This window comes from Papaver somniferum, unplaced genomic scaffold, assembly GCF_003573695.1.
Source record: "Papaver somniferum cultivar HN1 unplaced genomic scaffold, ASM357369v1 unplaced-scaffold_15, whole genome shotgun sequence".
NCBI lineage: Eukaryota > Viridiplantae > Streptophyta > Magnoliopsida > Ranunculales > Papaveraceae > Papaver > Papaver somniferum.
The window spans coordinates 3543717-3562423 of record NW_020624376.1 but is presented as its reverse complement, the minus strand read 5'-3'; the positions used below and the strand labels follow the sequence as shown (position 1 = coordinate 3562423).

At 36.3% G+C, this 18707-nt stretch overlaps 2 protein-coding genes across 2 annotated transcripts; both read right to left on the bottom strand.

Moving 5' to 3' along the window:
- Positions 1-185: 185 nt before the first annotated feature.
- On the bottom strand, positions 186-4764 carry LOC113335825 (rab escort protein 1). The gene is made up of 10 exons (XM_026581863.1): positions 4616-4764; positions 3233-4029; positions 2930-3052; positions 2641-2740; positions 2412-2450; positions 1982-2225; positions 1831-1906; positions 1534-1729; positions 960-1043; positions 186-563 (listed from the first exon to the last, which is right to left on the bottom strand). The coding sequence occupies exons 2-10, from the start codon at positions 3976-3978 to the stop codon at positions 543-545; spliced, it is 1629 nt and encodes a 542-aa protein (XP_026437648.1). The 5' UTR covers positions 3979-4029; positions 4616-4764; the 3' UTR covers positions 186-542.
- A 1202-nt stretch (positions 4765-5966) lies between these two features.
- Positions 5967-7155, bottom strand: LOC113335529. Its single transcript, XM_026581560.1, has 2 exons — positions 6902-7155; positions 5967-6647 (listed from the first exon to the last, which is right to left on the bottom strand). Exons 1-2 carry the CDS (start codon positions 6969-6971, stop codon positions 6172-6174), a joined length of 546 nt encoding a protein of 181 aa, XP_026437345.1. The 5' UTR covers positions 6972-7155; the 3' UTR covers positions 5967-6171.
- Between the last annotated feature and the right edge of the window lie 11552 nt (positions 7156-18707).

Here is an 18707-nt window from a genome sequence, read left to right as displayed (position 1 = left end):
TTGATCTTGTTCAATGTTCATCGCAGATGTTGCAGGCCCATCTTCATAAAAGATGGTTTGTTTTGATAAAAGATTTGTTATGTATCAGTTTTGTTTTCCTTTGGTTAAAGATTTTGCTGCCATGTTCCCCCAAGGGAATGAGATCAGCCAGATTGTCTTAGCAAGGGTTTTCTGAGATCAGCTCATTTTAAAATTTGTATACCTATTTTACAAATTTCTTAATAAATCCTTGAATCGTTAGAAGTGCGACGAGTCTGTAACTGGTCACTATAACAAAAATTATTCATATGGCTCCACACGATAAGACCCTTACAACTGGGGCTGTAAAATGGAGTGTATCTAGGACTAATGAGGTATATACCAATGACGAGATATGGGGACCCTAAAGTGAAGCTTTGGTTGTTTGTACCGAGGGCCGCCCTTGGTGCCCATCTTCCATAGAGTAGTAGATGTCAGGAACAAATACTTCGACTCTAAATCGGCTAAGTCTCATCATCATCATCAATTTCCTTAGAAGCTGAAGTTTTAGGGAAGAATTCCTCCTAGTAAATCTGGTGAAACAACTGTCATCACATGCACCAAAATTAAGTGTTAGCCACATCCATTATATGCCAGGTAGAAAACATTTTCTGAACTTCGAAAGGTGAAACGGCAATGTGGAAACAGTACCAAGCAATGAAGCATAAAAAAGTTTAACTAGTGGGGGTATATTTGATGTGCATCTGGCACAGGTGTATCACTTGCTATTTTACTATTTCTAATTGCTGATATACGTTGAATGATAAACGAATCACATTATTTAAGGTTGCACAAATACATACACCTAAAGAACAAAAATGTGGCAAAAAGCTACGAGGGACTGGATCCAGGCTTAATCAAAATACTTCATGTCAAAGGAGCGAGCTTCTACAATGTGTAAGTTGAAGTAAGGATACAAAAACACAGTAAGGACAACATACCTTCTCACTTGATTCTAAGATATTCCTGTAATCCAAATTCCCATCTGGCGTGAGGCAAGAGGTGATGGCTCCTCCTGATGTAGCCTGCAATATTGAAATTGACATATCAAATTAGGAAGGCACCAGAATACATCATATGTTAAACACACACATGGAGCATTTGCTAACTCACATATTATCCGTATACTGAGTAAACACCATGGAAAAACATCAGCTTAAACAGCTATATGCAACTGTAATGAAATAAACACACACATGGAGCATCTTGCTGGATCCGACGAACATGGGTATCATTGACATTGTAGACGAACTATAAGTATGTAAACTATTGTTCTCATGAGGACACTATATGGCATTACATAAGCAAGAAAGGCGGCACTTAGTAAGTGTAAAGTAACTTGATGAGAAAATAGTAAGATCCTGAACTATCCTACTGATAGAAGAAACCAATTCCCTCTGACACGCCAACACTTGATATCAGACTAGAATCTTGTTTCCATTAAGTTGAGCAATCAAACAATAAACTGCAGAATCCAGTGCAGAAAAACAGAACCTTAGCGGCAAGATTATTTACCTTTTCCAGCTCTTGAATGAAGATGGCGTTCCACAATAAAGTGGGCTTCGCATCTCCTGCATTCTCACTTTGTATGGAAGATGTATCTTTAGGGTTTTCAGAAGAAGGAGGCACAACGAGAGTATTCATCGCTGCATATAGTGACTTCTTTCCTTGGATGACATCGACGCATAAAGTTGAAAGATACAAGACGGACCTATGTAGCAACACAGCCCAATTCAAGTTTAAATATAGCAAAATTCCCTATTATGTAACAATGACAATCAAAATCTAATGGAGAGGGATAGATAAACTTACATGCCTGACGGGCAAACAGATAAACCGCTACCTAACTGGAGAACTCTAATTGAAGACACCTGTTCAGAACACAGAGCTGGAAAGAGACATACATAAATGTTTAACTTCATCTCAGCATGATAACAAAAAATACAGAGGGAGAAAAGCTTACATCTAGGAGGGAATATCACCAGCAGGTTTGGTAAATCAGACTTTATGGAACCCCTTATAATACATATTCCCCTGGCAATCTTTTCTATGACTTCGACTTTGCCATCACTTTCAGAGCATTCTTCCGGCAAATTTGGATCGCGAGGTGGTGATGATGGACCAGTAACAGAAGGATTTATAACCAGATGCTGACTGAGTATCTCCTGACCTGATGCCAGTCTAACACCTTTGTAGTCTCCATTTTCCTACATGGTTAAAGGGAGATCATTTACATGCACTTAGACGATGTCCATTAATAGTAGACAAAAACAAAGAAAAGAAGCATGAATAGAAGTTATAGAAGCTTATACTCCTTCGCTCGATGTTGAAAGAGTATAACAATTCAAATTTATTTGCCTGAAAAGAAAACAAATCTCTAATCTTCGTCTCACCTTGGACAAAAGCAAAGCCGTTACAGGCATACGCAGTACCTGTGCAAAGAATATTTGATTTTAGTTGAAATTCATGAACAATGACACCAAAGAGGACATGGTAAATGACATAAGCTTGACCATATTAGTATTACAACTGTCTCCAAATTGTTCAATTGTTTTAGTTAAATGAAGTAACTCTTTTATGCACAGCATACTATTTGGAAGATAAGGGGTCAGAAAACCTTACATAAATAGCACCTTTAACTGCTGCACAACGGCAAAAAGCTTGTGGAAGTTCGCCTTGGCCGTAGATTGGATAAATCATTGCTCCAAGAGCATTAGTAAACCTATAATGAATGTCCGATGTTCATGGAAAACAGAAGAAGTTAGATAATGTAAAATCGCCATGGCCAGTTAAATGCTTCTGAAAAAATATTTTTCTCAATGATCATGTTAAAGTAACACATTATGAGCAGGTAAAAGTATTCCGCGCAGGAAAAAAATTGAGCACCTAATCAGAAAAGTGTATAACTGACCTGCCAATCGAGGAGTGGAAAAGAGCTAAACTTTCTATTCCATCTTTAGTCTTGAGGAGGTTCTTACAAAGCTCCGGTTTCTCCTGATCATAATCCGCCATTGCTATCGCATATAGAATCATACTGAAATGGAATTCATGATGACTTTTAGTTTCCAAATCAAAGAAAATTGAGGTAGGAAATCATGTCCAGGGAACTATTTAAATATGTACATTAACACATCAATTTGAATGAAATTCAGTGACGACTGAAATTTGACGGAAGAAAAACCCAACAGAGAGATAAATGCAACGCCATACGTACGATTTTATCTTGGTAGGCAACCGCTGCTTATTCAAGAATTCGATGAATGGACTCTCCAAATCCTCATTCTTTATCCTCCTACTTTCATCACTGCCTTCAGCATGCTCTGTTGATCCTTCTATATGCGCTTGAACAAGCTTGAAAAACCTCATCAACTGATTCTTCTCTGTCAACCCAAGACTACGGTCTTTGAAAATCGCAGATCTTGAGTCAGGAACAGCAGACAACTCTCCATTTGCACCATAAATAAAGCTACAATCGATGCTCTTAAACTCAACATGATGTTTCCCCCCTGACTTCAGCAACAGGTTCACTACCGAATCAGCACAGAACATAACTCTAGGTCCTGAAAGATCCAAGTTGAACTTTCTTGAACAAGCTTTAACACTTTCTTCTTCTGGTAAGGAGGATATCTCAATGTCTGAGTAAATAGACTTTGTTTTCAGATCAAAGATCACATAATCTTTCTCCCCATCTACATTGCTGCTTCCATTGACGACCGGACTATGCGAAAGAGTGCTTTCAGGTACGATTTTCTGAGCATGGAGAAATGAGGTGACATCATCAAGAGAGAGAGACGAGAAACTGCTGCCGTAGAATGAGTTGGAGTCGACATGGAGGACTGTTTTTCCTGCAACAGATGCGGCCGCTGCAATTATGGATTCAGGAAGTCCTGTCCCGACAACTATGAGATCAAACACTGATGGATCTATAGAAGGATAACTAAAGTTCTCCTCTTCTGACATGGTTAAACCACAAACTCCAAACAAATCCTCCACAAATTAGATTTTGATGTTCTGAGTAATGGAAATTTGAAATTCAAAAACATAACAAAATCAGTATGCCATGATTAACAATTAAAAAAAAAACATCACCAAGAACATAAATCTTAAACCCCAAAATCAAAATCCATCAACAAATAAACAATATGATCTTGTTTTTGCCTCATAGTATCTACAATTTCTTAAAACTTACATAAAATTATGCTGTTCTGATTATTAAGTAACAAGTATTATGTTTTCTCCGTATAGATACTGATAGATCAAATTAAAACTAACAATGTAGTAAACCCAGCCTCCTCAAGAGTGATTCAAACTCTCAAAACCAAAACCGAAAGTGATTCTTTTCGTGTAGATATGTCCATCTAATACAATTGCTAAGACTAAGATGTACCTAATCAAGGTTTATAAATGGACAGTTTTGATGCAATGGGATTGGGTGTTTATCAAATTTAAAAACTTTATTCAAATTTAAACACTTCCAGCTTAATTACTATCAAATCAAACTCTAAAATTGGATTCAAATCTTAATAAAGTAGTAGAATTCTTTGGTTAATTAGATAAGTGAAAGATATTCAAATCGAGATCAAGAGAAAGATAGTACCTTTGAATCTGTAAGTGATAATAATGTTAACGACGTTTTGAAGATTGAGTTTTAGGGTTTTTTCTTAAATTAGGGGGAAAACAAACAGAAGATTGAAGAACACAATTGAGTCGGTTCTAATGGATATAGGTCGGAGGTTCAAACCTCCGTATTACATATCTTATTTGTCTAGATCTGACTCGGCATTCTGGCTTGCACCTTGTTTGTTTGGGTGATGACTCGGTATCTGAGCGACCCAGATGTCAGATCTGAGCGAGTGAGATTTGTCTCGGGGTTATTTGAATCAGGTATCATTTTGTATTTGAATTACTGGGCACATATCTGACTAGATTCAAAAGAAAAATTATAACTCTACTAATAAATTTTCATTCGGATGTCACGAGCTAGATACCGTGATGAGTCAGATCTAAATGACTCTGATCCAGACGAGTACGTTGTATCAGAAAAAAAAAAACAAGCAACCTGTTGGTCCAATTTGTTTTTGTTTTTATTTTTCTGATGTTTAACTTCGGGTTCTCAAACATTGACTTGGAGATGTTTGAGTCAGATACAACATATGTGACTTGCTGGGCTCGAATCTGATTGGATTCAAAAGTTTTGTATAAGCCAGTTGTTAAAAAAAATTGAGTCGGACATAATAAGTCAGACTCAGATACGGTGAGTAAGATTTAAATGAGTCAGTTGAGTTTGAGGGGAAAAAAAAAAGAAAAAAACCTTGTTAGACTTGGTGAAACACTTCATTTGCCTTTTGTAGTCGGGTCATTCGAGATGAGTCGATGTGCATCTCTCTCAAACCCTCAGCGTAATGAGCCTAACAATTCACATCTATTTGGTGTCAATAGTAAACAAAGACCCTAGGGGAATCTCTCGCATGAATCATGATGCACTTAGATTTTTGGGCTGGGAGTGATATCTGAGTCTCACTAGTTGTGAACACAGTTCATTCAAAATCAGTGTATAGAGTTAGAATTTTTATAGGCCGACAAGCCAATATTTATACGTAGAACAAAATAAATGCTGCGTAGTTTTCTATTACATAGATAGAGGTTCAGTGATGAACACACTGGTTGCAGCTGGCTAATGATATCGACCGTATAGTAGGTTCACTTGAAATACTTCATGGCAATCGTATGTATGTCATTTTTAAGGACATATTTTGCCTATTTGGTCGTATTTTCCTATAAGAGAAGTATTTCATGACATGAGATCTTCAAATTCGCGAGCGAAGACTCGATTTGCTGACCTCCTATTTGGGAGTTGGGATTTCACCTTTTTGGGAGGTGGAGCTAGCTGTGACGTTTTGACTTGCAACTTCCGATCAAAATTGTTGCACTTAATTTGTGGGATGGAATGATATCAAGTTTCACTAATTGTGGTCACATTCATCTAAAATTAGTGTACAGATTCAGGATTTATAGGCCGGCATCCCAATTCAAATAGAACAAAATAAATGTTGCTTAGTTTTTATTAAACGGATAAAGATCACTCAATATCACATTACATCGGATGCAGCTAGCTGATTGATGCCGGGATGTAGTTTCATTAGAAATAATTATTCACTGTGCTGCGGTGATTGATAATGAACCAGGAGTCGTAGTTGACGAGGAAAGAGTACTCGGAGGGCAGCAACAGTTGCAGTAATCATTCACGCAGCTAATTTCTGTTGGAACTGCACCTTGACCACAATTGCACACTGGACAGTTGTTAGGGACGCAACTGATCGTTGGACTCGACAAAGAAACCTCATTGGGAAAGCATAAATCTCGTGGATCTCTTGGCTGAGGTGGCGGTGGAGGTGATGGAGATGGAGGAGGAGGCGGTGGAGATGCTAGGGGTCCTCCACAACAACAAACACAATAATGCCAAATCACTTTAGGTTGCGTTTCTTTGTCTACGCACTCTTCCTTGGTGACCAGCGGTCTCCCTTGACTGGCGCACCAATCTGTGCAGCTCAGACATGTAGCGCATACCTCCGGGAGAACACGTTCAAGTTCACCAGCCGGACAAACCCAATTAGCTGATGATACCCTCTCTGCAAATTACAACACAGATAAACATAAGACATAAAAAGAAGAAGAAGAAGAAGAAGAAGAAGAAGAAGAAGAAGAAGAAGAAGAAGAAGAAGAAGAAGAAGAAGAAGAAGAAGAAGAAGAAGAAGAAGAAGAAGAAGAAGAAGAAGAAGAAGAAGAAGAAGAAGAAGAAGAAGAAGAAGAAGAAGAAGAAGAAGAAGAAGAAGAAGAAGAAGAAGAAAGCGAGGCCATCCATGAATTATTGATACTTACTTACCTACATGGGAAGACAAAGCAGCAAGTGTTGCAAAGAGAAACATCCAAACTTGGGAGATCCTAGATACCATGATGATGATGATGATTAAGATCCAAATTCAGTGATGGATTATACTTGTGAAGTTGTGATCTATTTAACTTACAGAAGATAGTATTTCATTTTGATATCAATTTTTAGATCTGTAAACAACAAATGTATATATTGAATATCATTGTGTTTATTTTACTAATATTGAGTGTTTGACTTAATAACAACATGCAGAGGAGTGGTGATTAGAAAATTTCAGAAAAATAATTAAATAATGGTCATTTTGGATTCGGCAGATAATAAATTGAGCATTTACCAGCTGTTTCTCGGAAGAATTAATGGTTATTTTGGAATCAGCAATTTTGGAACTTTGTTCTAGGAAGATATGTATGCGAAAATATACTAGTATTGTTTTGCAAGGAAAATCCAAGCTAGGATAAACATTATGGTTCAAATCTAGGACATCTAATCCAGACCTTTGACTCACACCACTTCATCCCGCTACTAATCCTTATGTTAAAATCATTCCCCTCTTCACTGTTAAAATCAGTGTGGTCTCTAACGTTTTAGAGGTTTGGGGCAAACATCTAGAAAAAGGCCTTTGTTTTATATATACATAGGGAAAATGAGGAGTTGTTGCCACTAACAAATTCTGCACATATACAATATAAATCCCTATAAACAACTCCAAAATTTGGAATTAGTAATAATTTAGTAAGAATCTATGAACAAACTTGGTATAAAAACTTAACAAAAGGTTGTAAAATAAGCAGAATATAGAGCTATAATTTTTACATTGGATTCCCCCACCTTTGGATATTGTTACTATTATTTAATGTTGATGGCTCTTATTTACATTCTAATAAAATTGGTGGAATTGGTCTAATAATCTGCAATTTTGCAGGTGTCCAGCAAACTGCAAGGTGCATCTACATGAAGGATTCTACAAGCGCTGAGCATGCAGAATGTACGGGACAAGCGCTGAGCATGCAGAATGTACGGGATTAAAGGAAGTTGTAACTTGGGCTCAAAGTCCAAAGTTAGAAAGAGCGCATTTTGAACTCGACGCGAAGACAGTTGTGGAAGCGGTTAATAACAACACTGCAATAGACTGGCAGTTGCTCAACATGATTAAAAACATTCAAGTGTTTTTTCGTAGTTATACCTCTTGGAAATGTTATTACATTCCAAAAAAAAGAAATAAAGTAGCGGATATTCTCTCAAGATTAGCTAGAGAGAATGCTCTTTTTTTACATGGACAAATTCTTCGGCTGATGAGATTAAAGCTCAAATATTAGAGGATAGAACTCATGTACTGAATTGATCTGTTCTTATTAATACAATTTTCTTCTGCTTCAAAAAATAAAATAAAAATTAGAGCTATAATTTTTATCTCTTGATAGAATGTGTGATAGTTGAGACTTTATTTTAATAGGTGAAGTTTACAGGTCCTGCAAAAGAAATCAAACCATAAACCACAAAAGCTTACAATGCGTTTCTTCTACATTTTTTTCTGAATTCCGACCGGTTACAACAAAGTAATGAAACATATGGGACATGTTGGATACATTTCCATGAATTGGAACACCTTGAATTTGAGATGATTAAGCAAATCAACCAGTCACACTATAGCTGACATCGATGCTTATCGTGTGGGCAATGCAATGCCTTGACATTGGGATCCCTAAGATTGGCATGTAACCAATCGGCAGATAAAAAGGTCCATTAATAATAGAAACATATTGAGTTGCAAATGTAACCCTCTTTTTCTAATTTATTGTTAACAGAGAGAGAACGATCGACCATTGAGTTAAAAGAACCAAACCTCGAATTGGTGTTTATTTCCTGGTGGCAGAGACGAGTTGCTCACTTATTTTCTTACATATGTTTACTGTACTAGATTAAGCTTAAAACACCCACACAGACACATATATGTGCTGAACTTTTTTTTGGGGGCCTCTCTGGATTTTGGGCCTAGGGCTGTCGATCCTTTGGCCCTATGCCAAAGACGGCCCTGGTTGAGATTGTGCCACGTTTTGTCCCAAAATTGGACCAATCCATGTTGTCATTTTTTTAGGAGGATCTTTTTTTTGCAATGAGTTAATACTTTTTCTTTCAAGTTTTCACAATTAACTTTCTTCTTTCCCAAAAAAAAATAAGGTTTTTCCTATTTACCACCCATGATTTCCCTATTTCCCATCCATAATGAAAAAACCAAAATAATGTGACTATTATCTAATACGGGTAAACAAAACTCACTCCATGCAAGAACCAAAACACCATATGTGGGTGTTAATGGAAGCCAGATCGAAATGGAATCAAATTATGGGCTAATGACTTTTAAGTTTAATTTTTCCAACCTACTTTTGGATCGTTACAGCATAAAACGAACAATCAATCACATTGATCGCTTATCATCATGTTCCCAAAAAATCCACCATATAACCACTGATGGTTTACAATCGAGTAAACGATGTAAAACGATAGTGGGGCGGCGACTAAATAATTAATATACAACAACTAATTAATATACAACTACATAATGTCATTTAACTTTTTAATAAAGAACGTTTTTCATACCCATGGAGATGATGCTGGTAACTGTGTGAATATGATGATGGTGGTAGTAAACAAAACGATAGTGGGGCGGCGACAATTCGGTTAGGGTTGAGATCTAAAGGGATATGACGGTGGCTGATGAGTAGGGAGTATAATGATAGTGGGTGTTGTTTGCCCACATTAAAATAGTGATATTACTTTTTGTTTTTATAGGTAGGTGGAAAATAGGAAAAATATGGGTGGTAAATAGGGAAAATCAAAAATAAAATAAGTATTGTTGCTTATGATACCTAATCACCCTCGTAATATCTATACGATACGTTTAATTCGGGTGATTTTTATATTAATTAATACTCAGAAAATGTCTGAGTAGAAAAGGGATCGAACCTGCGACGTTGAACTACCTGTACGGTGGGTCTAGCCATAGTTCCACTTGCTAATTTTTGATAAAGAGTTTATCTATTCTCAATATAAAAATTTAACCATAGAATTCCAATGTTTCCCCCTATATTATTCTTAAAATATTATACATATATATACTACAATTAGGCTTTTAAGATTACGAATACTTCCTAATTTAATATTATATAGGGGCCGAATTTTCTCACCCGTATTGAGATATCTAGACGAATTTTACACGTACGTATGTGGTTCCGAATTATCCCCGAATTATAAATGGTGGACCGAATTTATCTTCCGTCAAAACGAATAATACATATGCCGTTCCATACGTTTTCCGTACACCGAATTGCTAACTAGGCTCTCGACCTCATTTATAGCTTGATTATGAATAGTTTGGCAAGCTATATAAAAATGATCTGTGAATCTTCAACTATATATAGTGAATCTTCAACTATATGTAGTATGCTAAAATTTAGGATATATCCACTAGAATGCGGAGAAAGCGAGCACCATAGTAATTGCTATTCTCTACATTCTAGAGATAAAACTACAATATGGTTACCATAATGCTTGCTCTAAGAGCAAAGGCTATGGAGTAAGGGTTCGCATTCAATATGAACGAGTCTCACTGGATTTGCTCAAATTAGGTGTTATTACGGAGTGAGAACACCAACTCGTTCATCAATAATCATTCATGCACTCATTGGATTGAATGAGTAGGTGAAAGTGGACACCAAGCAACTGATTTTTAGCCACTTGGTAAAAAAACACCTTGAGTGACTGAAGCTCTGCCTCTCAAGCCTATTTTTGGATTTCTAGTAATTTTAAACTCTTGAAAGGGTGACCCACAATTAGGTTTTATTATTAAAAGAAAATACGGGAGGCATATGTTCAGCTGGTAGGAGAGATTTTTTTCTCTCAAAGCAGATAAACATCAGCCCCTTAGTCCCTTAATTTAGCTTCCCATGGTCACAAAAACACTCATTAGGCAAGTCTCTCATTAGTTTTGGCAGTGATAGCCCTTGCTCTAAGGAATGAAATAGGTATGAATTTTTTCCATATGTAGTGCAGCATTGATAATAGTTTTTAAACATTAGTTACTATTAATACATTAAAAAGAGTTATAATTCTAAGATAAAATACAAGGGTGTTATCGAAACTTTTGTGAAAAATACCAACTTTAACAATTACTAACTTAGGGGATCAAAATAAAATCCTAGTACAACAAAAACCTCTGTATCAGAATAGCCTGAGAACAAGTTAAGATATTCTTAACAATGTTATAGAGATAAATTTAACACAGATTAAGTCAAGTTGGGACCAATTTTTTTTATTCAGTAGTAATATATTATAGCAAGGAAACAACTGCAGGGTAGTAGTTTGGTTTGGAAATAGACGCATAGAATAATATAACCAGACAAATTCAAAAAAAATAATCCAGTTGTTTGCTTTCCACTCGAAGTGTCGAGAAAATTTCTATCCAAAATGAAAATGAAAACAGAAATAATCAAGTCCCAAGAGGCAATAACGACTGCTTTAGAAGAGAAAAAAGAATGCAAAAGAGATGACAATGCTTTAAGACTTAAGAGGAAGGAATGATAGTTCCTACTGTTGCGCCAAAGCTTGCGGAAGTGTTAGGTTTGCACAATCACACACATAAGAAGAACAAGTATTTAACGAGGTTGAATCCTCGGGAAGGAATAAGCAATTTTATATATCACCGTATAGGTTGGAATATAAAAATCCTTTGACGAGAAGAAGAGAACTCTCACTTAGTTCTGATGTGTTTTCTCTAGTTCTCTCTATGGCTATTTATACATATCAATAGGGCTGGACACATTCCTTAATAAGGATTACTTTCCTACAAGTATAGGGTTTCCTAACTTAACTCTAAGAGACAAAACTCTTAAGTTATTGATCGGTTGTCAGCCGACGCAAAAATAATTTAAGTTCTTTCACTTCACAATTATAAATAATAGTATAGTAATATGAACAAATTCGTTCCACAAGGAGATATGGGTTGTTATTCATAATTGAAAACTTAAGTAACTTGGGGGATTTTTGATTTAGGTCGAAAATAATTAAACTAATAATAATAGCAAAGAATGAATAAAGAGAATCAATAAGTTGACAATACTGGTTAAGGGTTCATCATCAATCATAATACATGCACTTCAACTAAAAACTGGTGGTGCCACTCAATCGTTCATTATCAAGAGTCTTAAAGTACCCCATCGAGAGCATACTCCGGTAAATTCCTTATATCATTACATACATAACGATGAATATGTGAATACTACTCAACGAACAACCTAATGCAACGTGCTAATAGGTTTAATCCTCCAAGTGCCTTAAGTTCTATGAATTAGACTAATCCATGCAATAGAAATACTACGAGTAAACTATTTAACACAGGTCAAGCTTCTACTTGCAATCACACAAAGGTTTTGAATACAATTGGTAATCACAATATGCTACTTATGACAAGGTTCATCAACAATTACGTATCTCAAAACCCTAGTCTAGCTATAGATATGCATTCATGGTCATTTAGTAGCGCTCCTAAACAAACAATCATACAATCATACGCGATAATAAATCGTAGAACAAGACAATAAGAATTTGATTGAGATAACAAAACCAATATATTAATTTAGTAGCATGTTTATGATATCCAACTACATCCTTAACCAATATGGAGTGTTTAGCTACTCATGGATTTCTTAAAATCCATAAAAAATAATAAGAAGAAAAAGAAAGCAAACCCTAGGTTCAATCGTGATGATCAAATCCATAATCGCCAATCCCTAGCTCTTCTCTTCAAACTGATTTGAAACACCATGAGGTTAGTCTTTGATTATGTAGCATTGAATTCTAACGTTTATATTGATCAGTACACTTAATGAATAGATTTATGTATCAGTTCTTCAGAGAGGCAGAAGACAACATCATGGCAGGCTGGCAAGGATGAAAAACAAACCAATGTATGTTCCGAACTATGATTGTCTATATTGTTTAATCCATCTAAAGTTAATTACATTTTCTCTTTATTAAGAAAATGTGGTCTTTTTTTGGGTCATTCGTGTTCGTAGGATCGAGGATCCTGTGGCCTGGAAAGAATGGTCGGGTGGGGGTCATTCGCGGCCGTCTAGATGGGATCCTGTGGTCAGGAAAAGAAACGGCAGGGAGGGTCATTCGTGACCGTAAAGATGCGATCCTATGGTCGATACCGGTGGATTCTGTTTAGGTTTACTAAGCCCGTATATACTGTATCTTTTCGAGGTAATCTCTTCTTTCCCAAAACCACGAGCAGAGAGTGAAGCCTAGACCTGCAATTTTTTCCTCCTCTTCTCTCTTCAACCCTGCCTCAATTTTTACTGGAATTCCTAAAATTATTGATTTATGGTGTGTTGTCTTCAGGGTTCAATATTAATTTTTTAATTATGACGAGTGCAATGCAGATAGAAGTAATTGCAATTCATTTGTTGAAAGTTAGTTTGATTCTTAAGTTTGTTTCGGCCTTGGTAAGATTCTTTTGATCTGAAATAGTTGTTTACTGAGTGTGAGTAATTATTGCAACGAGTGGAATGCAGATAGAAGCAATATAAGCTTAGACAAGTGGAATTCTTAGGTTGGTTAAGGCCTTTGTTTTTTCTCTGATTTAGTTTTCCATGAGAAGTACACGGGTTTGTGGAGAAAAAATTATGTTCCTGAAATCTACATTAGCTAATCAAAATTCTTACTTTTTCTGACAATTACAGTGGCGTTTGAATTACAACGTTTTGAAAAGAAATCATCTCATGTGTTGCAGACGTTCTTCAGATTTATCACCATCGGAACGTATATTAAAAGAGGCATCAAAGGTAAGATTTTATATCTCGCTGAATAATCTGATATGGTTGAATGGGTGTACAATAGAACTAAGGTGGTCATTTCCGTAAAGAAACTACGTCAACCTTCAGTATATCTGCTTCTGTATCTGGGAAGAACTATAAGACTTATACTAAGGGCTTTTCCAGGATCGGCAATATCAAACAAGGTACGTCATTCCTTCAATTGTCTGCATCACGTCCTTGATGGTAAAGCATGTTGTTTCTATACATTTACTGTTATGATAGGCGGCAGTGCTCCAGCTCACTGTGTAACTGATCTCTGTAAGGGAAAAATTACCAGCTAGGCAAACACATCATGTGAATTTAAAAAGAGCCTGCAGAAGTTGGCTGATGAGTTCTTTAATAATACTTCGTACCTGAAACGTAGTTATATCAAGATTAGGAAACAGTGCTTACTCTTTTGTTGACGCAGGGGAAAAGTGCTTACTTTTTTGGCATGTAAACGTTCCAGCATACTTAATAAAGTGAAGTTGATGAATTAATATAATAAAATGTGATTGTAGTGGAATGAAGTTCACCCTGGATAGTGTTGTTGAATAATTTTCATCTACGAAACAGGTACCAGAAGGCATACACACTTGCCTACAGTAGTATTTACAAGTTGGTAAATCTAAGGTGCATAACAAAAATGATAGGGGAAGAGTTCACAATGCCCCAGATAGCATGGAAATACATTCGCATTGCAAAAAGAGAACCATTAAATAAAATGAGTTGAGTAATCACAAGGATAAGAAGGTAATTTTCTTTTATAGTGTCATCATATATCAAATCCAAAGGAGAATATTTGTAACAAAGTTGCCCATATATTTTGTATCGTTTATATTTTTTGGAATCGTCAGTGGAATCCCTCCCTGTAAGTAGTGTTTTTGCATTCTTGAATTCAAATTCACTTGGAATTATGTCTGGATCGATTTACAGGGAAGATTGTGAGAGAAATTGGCAAAAAGGGTTTGAAGATCGCGGCTCATTATCCATTATCTATCTTCGAGCAGAGAGAGAAACCCGATAAAGATTGATTTTTTTTGTTGCAGTGGGTGATCATGAAAGAAACATGAGGTAATTCCGTAGTTGCTGATATTATGAATCAGGTAAATTCTATTTAGGTTCAATTACGTTGTTACTTCCATCTATCAGTTGATATTAGGGTGACTGATTTTGTAAATTAAGGTTGATCGATTTTGAAAGTTAGGGTTCATTAGTTGATGGTAATACTTTTTGCTAGATTGTTGAGTTTTTGATTTTACAGGAAAAGAATAGGAAATATTTTAGTACTGCAATTCTTAGTGTAGGAGTTTAGAATGTTGTTGTAACTCTAATGCAATTGTTTGGGTGCTCTTTTTTCAGTGTTTAAGCTAGAGCGGAAACCTTAAACTCATAAATTGCTGCGCACCTGAATTATTTTAAAATCCAGTGCAGTTCTAATTTTACCTGTTACGGTATGGTATTACTTGACTGCAATCAGTGCACGGAGGAAGTAGTTGGTGATGATGACTACTATTGCATGGATACACTAAATACGAAAGCATAGTATGTTATTTGGGAAATTAATTTCCTTCTGATTCAGTATCTACAAGTTATTAACAAATAATCACCACCAAGGGATTGACTTGATGCAGGTAACTTTTTTGAATTACTGCGATTGCAGCTCACTGGTGATGCTCTTCAGGTCTTCCTTGCGTTGATTTTGATGCTAGATGCGGTGGTCTTCAGACATGCTTTTGAATCCATATTCTAATCACCGGTGTAACATATTAGAATATGTTACACATCATGCACCAGCTCAATGTGAATTTATAAGGAGCCTGCAGAAGTTGGCTGATGAGCTTTTTAATGATAGTTTCTGGTAATTTCGTTTTTGGACTTGCTGTCTTAGCTCCAATGGTAGAGCACATGGTTGTCAACCATGTCGTTGTGGGTTCGACTCCCACAGATGGCACCATTATATGAGTGAAACCTTACATGCTCTGGTGATGTTCTTGAATGGGTTTGTTGTTATTGTTCATTGACACCTTGCAGATTCAATGTTTATGGAAGAATCTGTAGTGAATGGGAATGTTGCAACAAGGAGCTAAAGGCTTGAGAAATCTGTGAAATAGTGGGCGGGATGCTACAAGGAGCTTGAGTAAGTTAGGTTACATTGAGTTGGTTAGCTCGACCAAAGTTAGTGTTGTGTCATATCAGGGAATCATTGTGGTGTCACTTGGTGAGTATCCTATTATTCTCTTTTTGTTTTGGTTTAATGATAAGAAAATAACTTTTGCGGAGATTCTGCTACTTACTGGGAACTTACAGGGGTCCAAATTGTTGACATTTGCCTGGATATTCAAGGTTCCTAAGTGGGGGGTTAATCAACTTTCAGGAACTCTAAACTCTACTTCCTGAAAGTGAAATGCCGCTCAAGACTTTGTTTATGTAGATTACTTCTTAGGTTTACTGAGTAAGCTGAAGGTAACCTCTCTTCTACGATCAATGGTGTGTTGTTACATAAAAGAGGTGAAAATACAACCTTATTAGGCCAACAAACCTATATAATTAGGAGACTACGATTGTGTGTATCTTCCTGGTGGGATACTATTTACATTTATATGGAATAACAAAGGCCTGAGTTCAGTGATGAAGCGTGCTTATCTTATTATGTCATCTATGCAATTTACTATTTACATTTATATGGAATAACAAAGGCCTGAGTTCAGTGATGAAGCGTGCTTATCTTATTATGTCATCTATGCAATTTACTAATTATATCTATTTAATCTGTTTTGCAAGAGTCCACTGATGCTAAACAGATGTTGGAGTTCGGAATTTTTTTTACTGCCCATTAGGAGAAGAAGATAATGCTCACTGCAATGGCAGAACCCAGTTTTACTTTAAAGCTGATATCCCTTTGTACTACTAACCAAATTTTTTTGGGAAAGAAACTTCCTGAATATCCCTTTATACATTAAAACAAATTGCTTTTTAGAGACAGCAATAGGGAATCTTAAGAAAAAGAACCTCGCGTTTTTAGGGGCCACCCGAAAGGATTTAGGGGCCATCAATTTATACCCAGCCAAAGACTCTAATTAAGGGGTACCCTATATAATATTGAAGTTCATAAATGCCCTTCTGGTAAAACTGTATAAAAACCAAACCAAAAAAAATTCTACTCATTTCAACTCTTCTTCTTCCAGTTTCATATTATCTTCCGATCGTGGAAGAAAAAAAAACTTTCTCTCGTTCTTGTGTGCAACCGAAACATCGCCGCAAATCGTAAAATCAAAACATCGTCGATTCGTTTATAAAACAATGGATAACGGAAATGAAACCCACAGACCTAGAACCAAAAACATTGCTCGGGGTATCGATCCAAAGATTGGGATTTTAGCAAGAAATAAAGAAATTGTTGCTGCAAATGAAGAAGAACGCGAAGAAGAAGTACCGGTCGATGTAGTCGGTGGTTGCGATTCCGATAGTCAAACACTCCATGAACTTCAAATGGCCCCAATTAGGTAAGAATCTATCATTTTTGGGGTTTATTTCGCTTTAATTCGACGAATCGAGAAAAAAATTTTTCTAGGGTTTTCAGTTATTTATCCAGATTCGGGCGATATTCATGCTTATTTACTTCCGAATGTAGTCGTGTTCTTCATTTCTCAAGAACATCGACAGTATTCGGGAGAAATATTTGATGGTTATCGGCCGAATATTGTTGGCCATATCTTCCTGGATACAAACTGGTAATAATCGGTAGTTTAATGAATTTTTTGGCTCCCGAATATATTTAAGTAGACACACAGTATTCGGAAGTACACTCACTACCGAATATATATATATATATATATATATTGAAAAAATCTCAAAATTTCTGATATAGGAAAAATCCCATTTTGGGGCCAGAATTTATTCGGAAGACAATATAATTTTTTATACCTCCGATTGTGTAGGATAAAATTTTAGAGTTTCTGAACTCCAGTTGATGAATATTCGGTTGTAAACATGTTTAAATATATTCCGATTGTTTTTCATTCGGGAAAAATATGTGTCTTCTTACTTCCGAATTTGTTCATTCGGGTTATAGTTGTGTACTTTGTCTTCCGATTGTGTAGGATGAAAAATTTAGAGCTTCTGAACTCCAATTGATGCATATTCGGTTGTAAATATGTTAAGTTAGCTTTCGATTGTTTTGTATTCGGGAACAGTATGTGTCTCTTCTTACGTCCGAATGTGTACATTCTGGTTATATTTCCATACTTTGTCTTCCGATTGTATAGTTTGTAAATATTGTTCCTTTCTTTGTTGTTTAGGCAAAGTCGAGAAAGGAGGAAGAAAGTGACCTCTAGTGCTAGGAGGGAAAGGAGTGCCAAAGATAATTCAAGTGCTCAACAAAGCTTACAAGAACAAAGCAGTCAACAAGGAGTGCAACCAAGTGCTGAACAAAGTGTAGAACAACAAGGCAGTGAACAAGGGGTGCAACCAAGTGTTGAACAAGCCGCTCAACAAAGTGTAGAACCAACTGCTCCACAAGTTACACCCCACCATGAAATTGAACCAGTTGATCCAGTGCCGAGAGTAGAAGAAGAAGGACAACCAAGTGGTACCCAAAAAGCCAAAAAAGGAAAAGATGGAAGATGGTGTAAAGAAGGATATTGCTAAGAAAGCATCACATCTTGTGCCTCAGCACTTGAAGAAGAAGGGTATTCCAGCAGGCACAATCCTTGGGCTACCGGCGGATGGAGGAAAATTGCTATTTGGATACAAAGACTCATGGTCCAGAGAAATATATGAAACCGAGGTAATAAAATTACTATTTTTTATTAATGTATTGTCTATGTGTTATATTGTAATATTTGTATTAAGGATTTTTTTATGTACTTTAATAAGATCATCAAGATGCGGTCCGTCTACTCAAACCTACCGCCACACCAACAAAAATGCTTGCGTGGCCT